The sequence below is a fragment of the Lepidochelys kempii genome, chromosome 4 (genome assembly GCF_965140285.1).
Source record: "Lepidochelys kempii isolate rLepKem1 chromosome 4, rLepKem1.hap1, whole genome shotgun sequence".
Classification (NCBI taxonomy): domain Eukaryota; kingdom Metazoa; phylum Chordata; order Testudines; family Cheloniidae; genus Lepidochelys; species Lepidochelys kempii.
This window is the reverse complement of record NC_136383.1, coordinates 95,074,548-95,092,073: the sequence shown is the minus strand read 5'-3', so window position 1 is coordinate 95,092,073 and position 17,526 is coordinate 95,074,548. Positions and strand designations below refer to the sequence as shown.

The 17,526-nt window shown below is 38.5% G+C and overlaps 1 protein-coding gene across 6 annotated transcripts in view; it reads right to left on the bottom strand.

Moving 5' to 3' along the window:
- ATP8A1 (ATPase phospholipid transporting 8A1) overlaps positions 1-17,526 on the bottom strand; it is a 241,890-nt gene that overhangs the window by 158,281 nt on the left and 66,083 nt on the right. For all 6 annotated transcript variants that reach the window (XM_073342153.2, XM_073342148.2, XM_073342147.2 and 3 more), the window contains 5 exons: positions 16,498-16,567; positions 13,668-13,795; positions 5,115-5,226; positions 4,003-4,168; positions 412-539 (listed from right to left, as the gene is read on the bottom strand). In XM_073342153.2, the coding sequence (XP_073198254.1) occupies positions 412-539; positions 4,003-4,168; positions 5,115-5,226; positions 13,668-13,795; positions 16,498-16,567 (604 nt within the window). The remainder of the gene's footprint in view (positions 1-411; positions 540-4,002; positions 4,169-5,114; positions 5,227-13,667; positions 13,796-16,497; positions 16,568-17,526) is intronic.

Here is a 17,526-nt window from a genome sequence, read left to right as displayed (position 1 = left end):
AGAATGTATAATCAGAAGAAAGTGACTGAAATTGAGAGAGAAAATTTAGGCTGAATATTAGAAAAACTTCATGAAAAAGATCTATTAGACCATGGAATTGTTTTTCAAGGGGGGTCTAATCAAAGCCCTATTGCCTGGAACATTTAAAAATTGGAAAGAACAAAACACTGGACAATGTGATGCAGGAAAAAATCCTGAGTTTGGAAGGAAGTACTAAATGATCAAGTATTTCAGGTTTCCATGATACTGTGATTAGTACTGCATGCTTTAAAATGTGGACTTACATGCAACAAGAAAAATTAAGAGAAAAAGATTTTTATTATAGAAATGAACTGCCTATCATGATTCACAAACAAGTGATAGTATTTGGTTTTAGAAATCAGTGTAAGCCACAATAAATGTCATATTTACCCAATTTATGAAATATGCCTGGATAAATTTAACGACTTCTAATGTAACCAACAAGCTGATTGGAATGAGATTATTGAAGAGAATGATAAAGGTCAAGAAATTCAGTCCAAAATTGTTAGCTCCACCATCTGTTAAAATAAAAGAAAGCACCTGTAAAATTAAACACTGTTTTGGTTAGGCAACCAACAGATAACATTTTCACAGCCACATTTGTTGGCTTTTGTAATATACAGATAGAAGTTCTTTAGGTATTTTGAGATGTTACTATGGTAATACCCCTTCCTAACCCATATTGTAAGGCTGTAAATTACTTGGAAGATATGGGTTTAGTTGTGATCAAATGCAGTTTTAATTTACATAATTTTTCTCCAACTTTTAAAAAGCAGATTACCTGATTTTTTGCTCTTTAGATATAACCTTACATTTTTGCATGTGCTTTGTAGGGAAGATCAAACCAGTTTGAATAAAGTAAGAACCAACTGAACCTTTACTCTAAATATGAACTTTCTAAATTTGAGAATTTTTTTTAAAAAGTGAGAATTGTGGGAGAGGAAAGAACACATCCTAATTCCTCCTCTACACATTCTCACTCCTCCAGTAGTTAAAGGTAAAGTAGCAAGATACTATAAAATAAGATATCTTCATGGTTTTTACAGAAGGCACAGAAGCATGATTTTACCAAAAATCTCACAAAGAAGCATGTTTACATGACATTTCAGAGTTGATTCCTAAATCAAACAGGTTTGGGATAGGCTTCCATAAACACACTTCTGGATACAAAGTCCAAACTTTGACTTGCATCCACCAGCAGTTCATTATCTATTTACATTATTAAAAATCAACATGCCCAACCTCTTCCACAATATAATTTGCTTATTTCCATAAATGCACACAAAGTCTAGAACAAGAGTGTGAAATGTAACTAAGGGCTTGTCTTCACTACGGGGTCAGTTGACCTAAGTTATGCTACTCCAGCTACGTGAATAATGTAACTGGAGTTGACATAGCTTAGGTCAACTTAGCCCGGTGTCGTCAGCGCGCTGCGTTGACAGGAGATGCTCTCCAGTCTACTTTCCTTACTCTTCTCAGAGAGCTGGAGTACTAGGATCCACCAGAGAGCACTCTGCTGTCAATTTAGTGGATCTTCATTAGACCCGCTACATCGATCCCCCCGCAGTGAAGACCAGCCTTAACTAACAGTTTTACACTACTTTTCCCTTTTAAACAGTTCCAATGATTAGCTATATTTAGACAAATACTAAAAATGAACTTTTGAAATAAATTTTCCAAAAGAGTTTTTACGATACCGGACACCACTTTTTACTCACCCATTTATAATCATGCTGACCACTATGTCAGAGCTCCACAGCAGTGGTCAGTCTCTTTGAATCCAAAAAAAATATGAATCTGTCTTTAACAGGATGATGATGCAGTGAAGCTGCAGTAGCACAGGCAGCGGCAACAGAGACATGGCTGCGCTGCGCAGAGCACAAACCAACCTGAAAATGGTTGGTACATACTCGGCACAGCTCAGTCATGCCCCTGCTGCCACTGCCCACGCTACTGCGGCTATGCTACTATTTAAACTTGCACTCTTATTGAGCTACCTTGAGTATGTGTACATGAGCAGGGGAATCACTCCCATAATTCATAGTGCAGTGTAGCCTTATAACACTTTAAGATCTCCATCTTTCTCAGAAGCAGCTGATACAAGTACTGTGCCAGAGGCAAGATGTATGTAAAACAGCTCAAACCTCTTCAGAAACAAAGAGCAACTCTTCTTAACCAGTTCTGTTGCAGTACAGTTGCCATGTCCTGAAAATTCACAGAATCCACAGAAGTAGAGGAAGAAGCAGCAAGCAGAAGAACACAAAGAAGTATGAGGTGATGGCATAGATACCATAATCTGTTCTTGTTTCTCTGTTCTTCCTCCTTCTCAATTCCTGGAAAGCTCTCAAGAGAATATTCCATTAATAAGCTAGATATTCTGGGGTGTTTTAGAGATGGAATCTGGATTCTAATTTCAGTTCTAATATGCATTCTTTGCGAAAATCACTTTTTACATAATCAGGGTCATGTGGCACTTTGGAGCTGCATGTTCCAGCCTATACAAAGCTGACCATTCAAGCATACTATAGCTCCAGACAGCCAAAGTAGTAGTCCTGAATCAGGAAACTCAGAGCCAGAAAGTAACAGCAACCAAAAAGGAAGAAGATCCTATTCATCTTTCCAGGATGTTTTATGAGTGAATAAGATTCACAGATTTGAGTTCCAAAATCATGATTCATGGATCCTCTAGATATACTCATCTCGTAACTTGTCTTTGGAGCCAATGGAAGGGCTGTTTTAACCAGCTCTGTCACAAACATCCATACTGGGGAATGCATGAGACTATATTGGTCACAGGCCTTTGAACATTGGCTCAATGCTTGCTTGCTTAAAACATAACTTGCTTAAAACCAACATTTTTATTGATCAGAACAAGGGCTGCCTGAACCCAGATCACTTTCTGTAATATAGAGGCACGAGTTCCTGGATTTGGAGAACTGCTTATGTACATCTCAGCTTAAAAACATTCTGAGCAGTTTGTTCTCTTCTTCTTCAATACAATGGAGAAGGAAATCAAGGTAACTGTAAAACCCAAACTCATCCTAAACATGAATGAATGGCTTCTTGGTGACTTATGTCAAAACTTAAAAGCTTGGCTTCAATTTACGATCCAGTAATTTCTTTATTGGCAAAGACAAATCTTAAGTGCTATACTTTGACTTCAGATCCAAGGACTTTGGATTCAAAGTCAGGTGCTTCAAAGGAAGAGGAGGAAGAAGAGGGTGTCAACTCGCTACGATGAATTGAAGTCTTGCTGCCCTGGTTTCCTTGCTGGGGTCAGTCATGCTAGATGCCTACTAAAGGAGAGTCTGGAGCACATATGATTGAGCATCTGCTGCATCACAAAGGCTTCCTTTAGATCTAGTTCCCTTGTTTACATCAGCTATGCTGACTCATTGCTCATGGAATTGAAGGCTCAAAGGCTGTCAGTACGTCATGCATGTTGCTAGGCCAGCTGTCCACTAAAATGTGTCATAGGGCTTCCTATAGACCTATTTCTTTCTTCTCTCCTTCAACAGCAGCCTGTTAAAAGACCATCCTTATGTGACTGAGACAAACTGAAAGCTGAGATACAATCAGCCCCTCATATGGAAGGGTATGATGTAGCATAAAGCCACAACTTTACTTACTGGGGGAAGAAAAGTATATGTTAAGAGTCAGAAAGAGGTCAGCATGGGGGAGAGGGGGCAGAGAAGATTTCAAGTTGCTCCTTAACAGACCCTTGAAAGATGGTAGAGGCAAAAATACCAGCCTCCCTTCCTGGGGTGAATTCACCATTCATTAACTTAGCAAGAGGCTCAAATAGCCAGGAAACACTTTACACCAGCTTTGATATATCTATAGTCAATATACACAGTAAATAAAGATGGATAATGTTATAAAATCAAGATGAATGTTTTACTGTCCTATTTTTCAATTATGGAACTTATGCAAGTATCATCTGGACAACAAAATATTTAATACAATTATTTTAGTGCTTACAGTTTAGATTGAGATACCAGTCCCTTTGGCCATGCCTTCGATTCCATATAGCTGAGCCAATAGAACAGATTAAAGACATGGCAATAAGAATGCAGAACAAAATCAAGATCTGAATATTTGTAATTCGTTCCACATTGGATAGTTTAAGAGGCGGGCTTGTTGAATTCTGTGAAACACAAGAAAATTGCAAAAAATAAGTAGAAAATGAGGTACATGTGTAGTTCTCCAATATTTTCAAACTATCTTGTTGTGTCTTTTTCTACACATTTCTCTGAAGAGATATACTGCATAATATTGGCATAAATTGCATAATATGTATCCTTAGCATTGTATCTGATCTTAGAGAACAATTGTAATAGCAGCTATTAGTAAAATGTAACGTTACAAAAAAATCAGCTCAGTACAGAAGAAACTTGCTTACAAACACTAAGGGTGGAGAAATCCATTTCAAATGACTGAACTTTGCAAATTGGAAAATGAATAAATGATAATGCATCACTAAACCGAATGCATTCATTTATTTTGACAACTACAGATCAGTTGTGATAGTCAAAATAATACCAGAAAAAAACCCTCATGATATTTGGGGGGTTTGACATTTCCCCCTACTCCCTCCCCATAACTTACAAATGAATTAATATCACACTGTCTTCATAAAAGTATTCTTCCTTCTATGCTGTGAGGAAGGCATGCAATAAGACAGTTTAGAAAGCAGTCATAAAATCATACAAAGGTTATCAGGCAAACTACAGTGATCCAGATTGATAAAAAATGCCATTTTAAATATACATTTAAAAAGAATAAGGACATGCCTGCAACTGAAAAAAAACAATTTTCCAAGGATAAATGCTCGGTAACATTCTATGTAACCAACAAAAGAAATATATCTTGATTTTACTCAATCTAACTCACAAAAAAAGCAGCTTTGCTACAAATAGACTATATTTTAACTATTACCTTGAAGCCAACAGTAAAATAGACAGATCTTCGGGTCTCTTTAACTTAAAACATTTTTAAAGACAAAGAGTAAAGATGGCTTTTGTGTAACAATAATGGTATCAAAACCTAACAAAACAGAGCATTTATGAAATATCCACATTTAAATGACAAACCTGCATGAGTTTTGTATCATGTCCAGTATAGACAACTATTCCATGAACCCACTGGGTATTTCTTAGTTGAGCTCCTCGTAGAAGAATTTGGTCAGGTCCCAGTGGAACGGTACTGGAAGGAAGCAATTTTATATTTTATCAGTATAAAATAACTCACCACTTTACGAGGAATAAAAGTAACCGGCAGCCAGTAGTCATCACAATGTATGGAGCTAAATTTTCAAAAGAAACTAGTCATTTTCAGTGCCTCCCTTGAAACACATTAAAGCAGCCTAATTTTCAAAGGGCAGGTGCGCAACACTAACTGAATAAAATCAGACCTCTGTTAAGCATCTGAGGTTGAGCACTGCAAAACTTAGGGATTCACAAAATCACTCATCATTTCTTAAAATATTGGCTCTGTCACTAAATACAGGACTATTAAATGGGCATTTTGAAAGTAACACTTATTATAATTTTTTCTTTATTTTGTATAATATCATGAGGAATATCTTCAGAGAAAGAGTCGTGTATTTGTAAACTGAAATTCATCCTCTCTTAAGAATTTCATTTTACAAATTAATTCTTAAATGAGTCCAATAATTTTCTTTGAACTATCCCATTTTAGGCCATTCCACCAACAGCATATCAAACAAACAAACAAACAAACACTTATACACATGATCCTGTTAAAAATGTAAAGTAACCTGATTTTTAAAAATTTTTGTATGTTCTTTACTTAGGGATGGCAAAACAAGCTGACATTATCTGTATCAGTTAAAGTATGTACTTCAGCTCAATAGCATTCTTCATAAAGCAGCACTTTGTACATTAGAAATATACAGATTTTTGCTAATTTATATTTGAGACCATTTGGATTTAGTTTGGGGTTCTCAACCTTTTTCTTTCTGAGGCACTCCAACATGCTACAAAAACTCCATGGCCCCTCTGTGCTACAACAACTGTTTTTCTGCATATAAAAGCCAGGGTCGGTGTCAGGGGGTAGCAAGCAGGGCAACTGCCAGCGCCCAACACCACAGGGGACCCTGCAAAGCTAAGTTGCTAAGGCTTCAGCTTCAGCCCCAGGTGGTGGGGCTCGGTGCCCTGGGCTTTAGCTCTTCTGGTTGGCTTTCTGCCTTGGGCCCCAGTGAGTCTAATGCCAGCCCTGCTTGGCGGCCCCCTGAAACCTACTCACTACTCTCCAGAAGGCCCCAGGTTGAGAACTGCTGATTTAGATGTCTGATATGACATATGCCATAGCTCAGGCTCCTAGTAAAACAGAAAATTTGTTACCTGATTATTTTTTTTATGGGACTAATATCTTCCCCAATCTCTTCACCATTCCTTTTTGCAAATGCTAGATGCAATTCAGACTTGGCAATGAGGTGGCCCCCTAACTTCAGATGAGTACCTCCACAGCCGTATGGAATCAGTAAATTAGTAGTAGAGTATAAATAAACTTGTTAATGACAATGCCTTAGTACTCTGGTTTATATATGATACATTGACCCTGTGAAAACTATTGTACAGATACTCCAATAATTTATATGGGTTGGGGAAGACTGAGAAGGAGGTCAATCTCAGTAAGGGAATCAGCAAGTAACAAATTTTCCATTGTGGATCCTGACCTCTCCTCTTCCCCAGTCTGAAATGTTTGAGATACAGAGAGACAGCAAGTAAGGAAAAATTAGTAAGGAAGGAAAGAGAAGTAAGACAGAGAGAAGCATGTACTCCTTTCCCTAAAATTAAGGGTAATAACAGTAAATTATTTTGGAACCTCCACTTGGAGCATCTTCATGCTAAAGAATATTTCTTCTAGGAAATGATGGTCAAGCTGTAGTGCTTCTTAAAATAGTGTTTATAAATGAGCAAGGGGCAGCTTTGTAGTCACTAACAAATTTTCTGCCTAGGAGATTGTTGTGGAGCATGTTTTCTGATCCCTTCTGGAACCTTTTTTCCCCTTGATTAAAAAAATCAGTGATATAGTTCTTCTTCCACATAGCTTTGGAGCATTTGGATACTTTCAAGCCCAGACACTTGGTTGAAAGAAAGGGAATGAGGACATTTTTTTCTTGAACTGACATAAAATTTAACTGCTCTTCTCATACCTAGCATGTGCCATGCTTTGTCTTTCAAATGTTGAGATCTTGCGGACCCTATCCTCATGGAAGATACAGTTAGACTCATACTTTTCAAGAGCAGAAATTTTGGAGACTTTTCTTCCCAGCATCATTACCAGCAGGAAGTATGTCTTTATGCAAAGGAACTACATGAAATTATATATCGTACGTTCAAATGGATGGGGCATGAGATCTCGTAGCACTGCAGGCAGATCCAAGAGAAGAAATATATACCTAACTATTGATTTGGATGAGCAGCCTGCCCTAGGCAACCTCAGTGCTATAACTGCTCTACCAGAGACTTGGATAAGCCTGTGTGTATAATACTGTTCACTGCAGAAATATGAGCTATGATGGTGGTAAATCTAGCCCATCCTTTAAAAAAAATCCTGTAATGCCCATTTTCCTAGGTGATCTTTCTATTCTGACAGCAATAGAAGAATTGTGTCCAAACAGTTGCATACAACCATAGTGTGAAAGACCTGAATGAGGCTAAGAGAATATCTATTTCTTTAGAGGAGAACCCATGTTGATTTATATATGCCATAGTCATCACATCTAATTCAACCAGGACATGCTCCATTCTCAGGTGATCTAGGAAGTCCTGAAGATCCAACCTTACTGCTCTCATTTCTAGAAAGGTCATGCTATGCAGCCTCTTTGATTCCATTCCCTTTACATTGTGGCAGTCCAAATGTTTCCTGCATCCTTAGAGGACGGTATCTATGTTCATGATTTTGGGGTCCGGACTACAAAAGGAGGATTTTTTTTCCACCACGAGATTCCTACTGCCACCAAATGAGGAATCAAATCATTCTGGATTGTATCTTCAGTTTCCCTTGCATCATTTCACTTTGCATCATCAGAAATATCTGACAGGTTTCAGAGTAGCAGCCGTGTTAGTCTGTATCTGCAAAAAGAAAAGGAGTACTTGTGGCACCTTAGAGACTTACAGATTTATTTGAGCATAAGCTTTCGTGAGCTACAGCTCACTTCTTCAGATGCATTCAGTGGAAAATACAGTCGGGAGATTTATATACACAGAGAACATGAAACAATGGGTGTTACCATACACACTGTAACGAGAGTGATCAGGTAAGGTGAGCTATTACCAGAAGGAGAGCGGGGGTGGGGGGGCGGGAACCTTTTGTAGTGATAATCAAGGTGGGCCATTTCCAGCAGTTGACAAGAAAGTCTGAGGAACAGTGGGGGGGATAAACATGGGGAAATAGTTTTACTTTGTGTAATGACCCATCCACTCCCAGTCTTTATTCAAGCCTAAGTTAACTGTATCCAGTTTGCAAATTAATTCCAATTCAACAGTCTCTCATTGGAGTCTGTTTTTGAAGTTTTTTGTTGAAGAATTGCCACATTTAGGTCTGTAATCGAGTGAACAAACAGATTGAAGTGTTCTCTGACTGGTTTATGAATATTATAATTCTTGACATCTGATTTGTGTCCATTTATTCTTTTACGTAGAGACTGTCCAGTTTGACCAATGTACATGGCAGAGGGGCATTGCTGGCACATGATGGCATATATCACATTGGTAGATGTGCATGTGAATGAGCCTCTGATAGTGTGGCTGATGTGATGTGATGGTGTCCCCTGAATAGATATGTGGGCACAGTTGGCAATGGGCTTTGTTGCAAGGATAGATTCCTGGGTTAGTGGTTCTGTTGTGCGGTTGCTGGTAAGTATTTGCTTCAGGTTGGGTGGCTGTCTGTAAGCAAGGACTGGCCTGTCTCCCAAGATCTGAGAGAGTGATGGCTCGTCCTTCAGGATAGGTTTTAGATCCTTGATGATGCGTTGGAGAGGTTTTAGTTGGGGGCTGAAGGTGATGGCTAGTGGCGTTCTGTTATTTTCTTTGTTAGGCCTGTCCTGTAGTAGGTGACTTCTGGGTACTCTTCTGGCTCTGTCAATCTGTTTCTTCACTTCAGCAGGTGGGTACTGTAGTTGTAAGAATGCTTGATAGAGATCTTGTAGGCGTTTGTCTCTGTCTGAAGGGTTGGAACAAATGCGGTTGTATCATAGAGCTTGGCTGTAGACAATGGATCATGTGGTGTGGTCTGGATGAAAGCTGGAGGCATGTAGGTAGGCATAGCAGTCACTAGGTCTCTGGTATAGGGTGGTCTTTATGTGACCATCACTTATTAGCACCGTAGTGTCCAGCAAGTGGATCTCTTGTGTGGACTGGTCCAGGCTGAGGTTGATGATGGGATGGAAATAGTTGAAATCCTGGTGGAATTCCTCAAGAGCTTCTTTTCCATGGGTCCAGATGATGAAGATGTCATCAATGTAGCGCAAGTAGAGCAGGGGCATTAGGGGATGAGAGCTATCCTGAAGGACGACCAATCACTCTCACAGATCTTGGGAGACAGGCCAGTCCTTCCTTACAGACAGCCCCCCAACCTGAAGCAAATACTCACCAGCAACCACACACCACACAACAGAACCAATAACCCAGGAACCTATCCTTGCAACAAAGCCAACCTATTTCCACTAACAATACCTTCACAAAAATTAAGGGCTTGACTGGAATATGAAGAGAAGTTTCTGCCAGATCTACCAATGTTAGCAGAGCTGCTGAAGAGACTGAATGCTGTGACGGAAGTTAAAGTCTCTAACCTGAATCCTGTCTTCTTCATTAATCAGTTCAGCCTTAAGAGGTTTATGACTATATGGACTCTTCCTCATCTTTTTGTTACTATGAATAATATGGAACAGAATCCTAATCATCTTCTATAAACAGATTCTATTGCTTTTAGATGTAGGAGGTGCAAGATCTCCATCAGGATGATTTTATGTTTCTCATAATCTCTCAACATTGAAGAGAGTATAAAAAAAAGGATGTGGAGGAGCCTAGAACTCCAGAGGACATCTGTGCTACATTTTCTTTTGTACTTACCTGAATGAAATACATTGAGAAGTGGGATATCCTGCCTCTTAGATCTATTTCTGGACAGAGGCAGATTCTTTGCAATCATACTGTTTGAACTGGAAGACAGATTTGGAGTCATTCCCTGAGCTGAGTTTTCCTCAATTGTTTCAGACCCTGGTTTTAACTATAGAATAACAGGAGTCCCTTCTCTCTCTCTCTCTCTCTCTCTCTCTCTCTCTCATACTTTTATTCTGCATATGAATGAAGGGAACTTCTGCCTTTGTAAGATGTCTTGTTATTGTTCTTGAACTGGACTTAAGAGCAAACTCTTTGATTTGTATGTGTTAAATACTATTTCGCCAAGTGTCACCTTGAACACAAACATTTTGAGCCACAAAGGAGTTGCTTTGAATAGTTAACAATTGTTGAGGTCTTAAGCCAGAGTTGGGGTCTGATCACTAAGTTAGTAGCCAGACATTTCACTGGCAGCCTCATGGGGTCCATGAATTCATTCATTGTAATTGTAGTAGCTAAGGATATTTTCTTAAGTACTGTATATCATTTGTCCTGTTTCTGGGGGTTAAGATTTTTTAGGTCTCTTCAACAGGACACAGTGGCTCTAGCAAAGCACATTGTTTCCAGTGGGCTGGAAGGCTGCTGAAGAAGCTTTGAAGTCACTTCTAACTGGAGCTTCTACCTTCCTGTCTAGAGGATTATTTAAGATGAAATCCATTCCCATCAACCTGCCTCTTTGCCAGGGTTGAAACTACTGCATTGATACTTGGGAGGATGAAGGATGAACCTTTGGGTTCTAAGATCCTGTAGAATTTCGGGGCTTAGTGACCAACACTTCTTCCTTATCAAGCATTTCGTATTCCTAACTAATGCTCATCAAAGGAGAGATGAAGAGGGATGGTAAAGTTGTTTTAGTTTTGGATAATAGGTATTTGCTTGTAATTTTAATCTCCTCATCCTATTTCTCTGGCCAGATTTTAATGGTGGCCACCCTCTTACTCATCATGGTTTCAAATATGTCTGGGTGAAGAACTTTGCAGGAGATGCTAGTGGGTTTCCTCCTAAAGCTAGCTTGGAGTATTCTTGACCCAAAGCCAAGAGCTCCCCCACTTCTTTGAGAGAAGAGCCAAAGCTCATGGAAGTTGAAAAAGATCTGCAGTGCTTTTTACCTTCTTTTGCCTTTTTTGCTGGGTCCCAAGTCAGGTCACTGGCCTCTTTTCTGTTGTTCTCTTTTGGGTTTTACCCCATGAGGTAATGGCACATCATATCATCTGATACATAAGTTTAGAGGGAAAATGTAAGGAAGCATCCCCAGAGAGTCCAGATCTTATGATTGGGAAGAAAGGAAGGGAGAAAATATGCCATGTACCTTCTAAGTGATTCAAACACCCTCTTTTTAGAATCTGGGGTGCATCTCCCTTTATAGACTGGCCTGAGGACAGTTTTGACTTACCCCTGACAAATTTTTGATTGATGCAGTATTTTGCCAAATCCCAACAACTGAAGAGGGCTGACTTGTGGAAGTGTCTTCATTGGAATATTGCTGGTTAAAAGAGGATTCAGAGGTCTCAACAAGCCATCAGACTTTGAGACCCATCCTGAGGCATATTAAGGGTCCAAAGAGTGGAGTGATTGTGGTGGAGCTCAACTTCAGAGGCTACTGAGAGGATTTCCTTGTCAGTTGGAGCACCTCTTAGCTGTTGCCTTTGCCCTCTTTGGCTTGCTTTACCACAGTGGGAGAACAAACAGAAAGAAGGAGCCCAGTCGGAGATTTTATTCAGGGACTAGAGTCCCTTAAATTTCTGTTTTTTAAAGGAGAGGAGAAAATGGGGAGAAACATTTTGATAACTGATGCCCCCAAATCAGCTTTAAAAAGGTAGGATTGTAATTGATAATGTGGGAACACCAAACTGTCACTCTGGTTACCCTATCAGAGGCACAGAATCTGGCACAAAAGCAAAAGGGGCCTGACCAAAGCCTTAAAGCTGGTGGACAAGTCTGACCTACTTCTAGTATTTGCAGGAAGAAGTACAATGCAAATTTCTTACAGTGGGGAAGAGGACAGGATCCAGAAAAAAAAAACTGTTTACCTTTAATTCTTGTTCTCTGAAGGTACATATTACACTAGAGCCACACTTTTGGGACTATCCTTTTGCACAAAAAGCTTGTTCCAAAAACTCCAAAATTAAATTTCGGAAATATTATATCGCTTTACCAGCAGATGGCATGCTCCTACATGCTGTTGAGGCATAACAGCCAGTAGCACTTTCAACATTCTTTTTAAACCAAATTAAAAAAATTCAATGAAATTTAGAACAAAAATACACTTTTTTCCTAACAGGAAAGAGGATGGACGTGTGGATCCATTATAATTATTACCTTCAGAGAAGAATTATAGGTAAGTGTTTTGCTCTTCTTTAATGACAAGTATAGTAGAATTATAACAGATCCACACTCTTGCAACTGAAAACTCCAGGAATGCATCTGTAAGAAATTAGTAAATAAAAATGATATATAAACAAAAAATTGCTAAAAATTGATTACAGGATCAAAAAAACAAAACAAAAATAAAAACCAACCACCAAACCAAAGTTCTTAAACAAAACACATATTATCACTAAATGTAAACAGGAAAAATATTGTATACAGAGCAATAAAATACCTCTCCAACTTTCAACTACAGAAATAGAGAGAGCCTATAAAATAAGACTTGGGGGATACAGAACTGGGCTACTCTGAACATAGAGGTTCATTTTGTCACATTAATAAGCCAAACTTGTTTTTACACCACAACAGACTCTATTCAACGTTCTGTAAGCATCAGGTATCTTGAGAACTCCCATGAAGCTACGCTGCAAATCTGGGTATTGAAACCACACTTAGGCTGTCTATCTTTAGATAAATACCTGATGAGTAACAATGGAAAATCAGGCAGACATTCAGACAGTTCTCTTGAACACAATTTGACTTAATGTATTCTTGTCAAATTAAACAAAAATGTATATGTACATACTAAAGGATTTGGTCCATTCCAGACACAAGCCAAGAGACCTTTTTACATCCAACTTGTAGAATAAAGACTCCCCAGCTAAAGCATGAGGGAATGGAAGAGATTAGCAGGATGCGTGATTAAGATAGATTTCAAAAATCATCTTTTGAATGAATTTATAATTAGCATTGCTTTATATTTATATTATTAGCATCTGAAAGTTGCTTACTATGTGACCTAAAGTTCCTGGTATAACAAATATAACCTTTTACATTAGAATCTCAGTTGAAAAGGAAACTATGTTAGCTGATTTCAGAGTAACAGCTGTGTTAGTCTGTATTTTCAAAAAGAAAAGGAGTACTTGTGGCACCTTAGAGACTAACAAATGTATTAGAGCATAAGCTTTCATGAGCTTATGCTCAAATAAATTGGTTAGTCTCTAAGGTGCCACAAGTACTCCTTTTCTTTATGTTAGCAGAGGAAGGACTCAGCTATTTGTACCACAATTCAAGAGATTTAACAATAGGTTTTAAAATATATTGAAATGTTTTACTCAGATGTTTACATACCCATGCCCATCTAGTCTGATATTTCCAACAAAATCATACAGATGTCGATTTGGGCTTTCACATTCAATTCTCCCCAAAAGTATCATCAAACTGTCAATGTCTTTTATATCCGATGTCAATGGCAAACCCTGTAAACAAAGTTTGTTGTAACACTATATTATAAAAGTAATTTACAACAAACAAAATATAAAATAATAAGTTAACCTATATATTATACAATAGATTGTCTAGCATTGCACACATTGCACAACAGGGGAAGGGAGCTCAGCAGAATGGTATCAGAGCACAGGCACAGCTCTTGGCCAGTAATTATGGTAGCACTATCCTCTTGAAAGAGATCTGGATGAAAGATAGAGTCATAACCCCAAACAAACATCCATCCACATCAGGCAGCGGAGGTGCCCCAGTATGGAGGAGAATGCTTTCCGCATCCTTCAAAAGGCTGATAGATCTGCATCATGTTCTCTTTCTGACTCTTAAGAGAAATTCTGGGGTAGTCAGGCTGTCACTCATGTGCAGCCCTCCTTCACCATGCTTTCCCTCTCCAAAAAAAGCAAGACAAGGCTTAAGAAGTCACAGTCTGGCTCTACAGCTTGGAATACATAATATAAATTGTTTAAAATTCATCACCATGGCATTAGTTTCTAGAATGAAGTAATATATGTACAGTATACACTGAAAATTTGATTGATACCTTTATATTTAGGAAGCTTTTCTACATATATACACAACAGACTATGAAGCTAATGAAATTCCATGAAGACAAAGGTAAGGTGCTATACTTAGGGAAGAAAACCCAAATGTATAAATACAGAATGGGGGATAACTGGCATGGCAGCAGCACTGCTGAGAAGGATCTGGGAGTTGTGGTGGATCACAACCTCAGCATGGGTCAGCAATGCAATGTTGTTGCAAAAAAAGCAAATGCTATTTTAGGTTGCATTAACAGAGGCATAGCATGCAAGTCACAGGAGGTGACATTACCGCTCTATTCAGCACTGGTTAGGCCTTGGCTGGATTACTGTGTCTAATTTTGGTCACCAATGTATAGAAACAATGTAGATTAACCAAAAGGGATCCAGAGGTGACATAGATGATCAAAGGGATGGAATGCAAGTCATATGAACAAAGACTGGGGAACTGAGTATGTTCAGTATGAAAAAGCGGAGATTAAGGGGATAGGACAGCAGTGTTCAAATACTTGAAAGGCTGCCATAAAGATGGAGAAAAGTTGTTCTCTCTTGCCACAGAGGGAAGGACAAGAGGCAACGGGTTCAAACTACTGCACAGCAGATTTAGATTAAATCTCAGGAAAAACTTCCATATTGTAAGAACAATAAAACAATGGAACAGACTGCCTAGGGAGGTTGTGGAAGCTCCTTCACTGGAGGTTTTCAAAAGGAGGCTGGATACCCACCTGTCTTGGATGGTTTAGACCAGTGGTGGACAATCTGCACCCTGTCAGTGTAATCCGCTACGGGCCGCGAGATAGTTTGTTTATATTGACCTTACGCAGGCACGGCCGCCTGCAGCTCCCAGTGGCCGAGGTTCGCTGTTCCCGGCCAATCGGAGCTGCGGGAAGCAGCAGCCAGGACGTCCCTATGGCCCGCGCCACTTCTCGCAGCTCCCATTGGCCAGGAATGGCAAACCGCGGCCACTGGGAGGTGCAGGCAGCTGTGCCTGTGGACGGTCAATATAAATAAGCTATCTTGCAACCCGCCAGCGGATTATCCTGACAGGCTGCATGCGGCAGTGCAGATTGCCCACCATTGGTTTAGACACAACAAATCCTGCACCTAGGCAGGGGGTTAGACACTAAATAACCCTTGCAGTCCCTTCTAACCTTATGATTCTATTTCTATAAATTTCAAAATCTCATAATTTGATCTCTAGATTACCTCAGCTGCTTACACACAGCTTCAACTATCATTTGTGTATAGGTGACTCAACTATCTCTCCACTCTTGCACTCTCTTTTTTCAATCTCAAACTCAAAGTAACTAAAAGTGAACCTCAAATCTTTTCGTATCAAATTCTCTCCATTACTTCCTTTCTTCGCTATTGTTGTTAACTTCATTCTCCTAATCACACAAATTTACAATCTTTGTGTCATATTACCTAAATTCCTCCATCTCACCACATTTCCATACTGCCAACAATTCCCTTCCTCTTTCGCTAAAAAATCTCAGTAATCTGACACTACCTTTCTGACCCTCTAGTCAAAATTCTTGTCTTTGTGTTGATCATCCCCTACATCACTACTGCAATTTTCTCACTATCTGTTCACGCTTATCATAGTCACCTTCAAGGCTCAACTCTGTTCCCTTCCTCTCGTTACCCATACATTTTGTATCACAAGTGCCTTTGTAGCCTACTTCTAACCTTTTATCTTTATGCTTTTTTCCACATTATCCTTTAAGCCTGGAGGTGAAATTTTCAGAATTGCCTAAATGACTTAGAAGCCTAAGTCCCATATAAAAAGCAATTTAGATACTCAATGAGACTTAGGCTTCTGAATGCCCATGTTATTTTTGAAAATAGAATTTAGGGCCTAAAAATCTTTAATATCTGCCCCTTAAGCTCCTAAGTCACTTTTGGGCTTTTGAACATTTTTACTCACTAACAGCCACTGAACTTCTTTACATTCAAATCCCTCTTTAACATTACCACTCTGTAAAATCTGTCACAATTAAACCTCCTAAAACATTATTTCATATATTTCTTAACAAACAGCAGTACATCCTTATACTGAAATAACTGTACACAGAAATAAGACAATCAGATATTTAAAGTATCTGTAAATAATATATTGAAAACATACACATTCTTACCTGTCTAATTTTTAGGTTTGTTTCACCATCTAAATTTGATGTTTCAATGTAGCACATGGCTTGTGGTTCACTTATTTTAGAAAAAAATAAAGCAATTATCTTTTAATATATCACAGTAACAAATATAATAATTTATTGACATGTAAAAGCTTTCTGTAATCTCTTAACATATTTATATATTATATTTCCTTTAATAAAAGCCTTCAGATAAAAAAGCTCCTACGGACAAATAGTTGTGCAAAATTATTAAGTCATTCACATTTTCAGAAAATGTCTGCCATAAATATATCAAAACTATGAAGAAAAACGTGTATATATAATTGGAGTTTTCCAGACACTTAGAAAGCTTCCTATTCAAGGTTCACATGTGCTCACTAATTTACATTTAACAGCTGATCAGAATATTCCAGATATTTCAAGTTCATTTGCAAAAGGTCTATTAGTATATTTCTTTATAACAGACATGCACAACTGATATACTGCCATTTAGCTCCCAAAGAGGTCTTCCCTCTTTTTATGTAAACCTTGTTCTCAAGGAATGAGACTACAAGTTTGAGTTTATGCAAGATACTGCAACTGGAGTCATGCATTTATTCAGACTCATGCTACCACCCCGCCATGTATTATCATTATACCATATTTCCTATGTCAACAGACTTAGTCTTAAATATTAACTAATAAATAATAATAAACATTTGTATAGCACTTTTCATTCTTAGTAAGACATTTTCAGATACAAATTGAGTAAACATTATTAGTCCCATTTTACAGATGGGGAAATTGAAGCACAGAAACATCAAGTGACTTGCCTAAGGTCACATGGTGAATAAGCAGCAGAGTCAGGAATGATGGGTTCAAGATTTCTGAAATGTTTTACTCAGCTGTCAGTTCCTGGACAGGAGCACAGAATCAATAATTTAGATCTGTGGTAGAAATTTAGCTTTGTTTTTGTAAGGGCCCAGGAAGTCACTAGAAATACTTCGAGTAAATAAATAGGAATTTAATCTCTATGGTGATTTGAAATCTTCT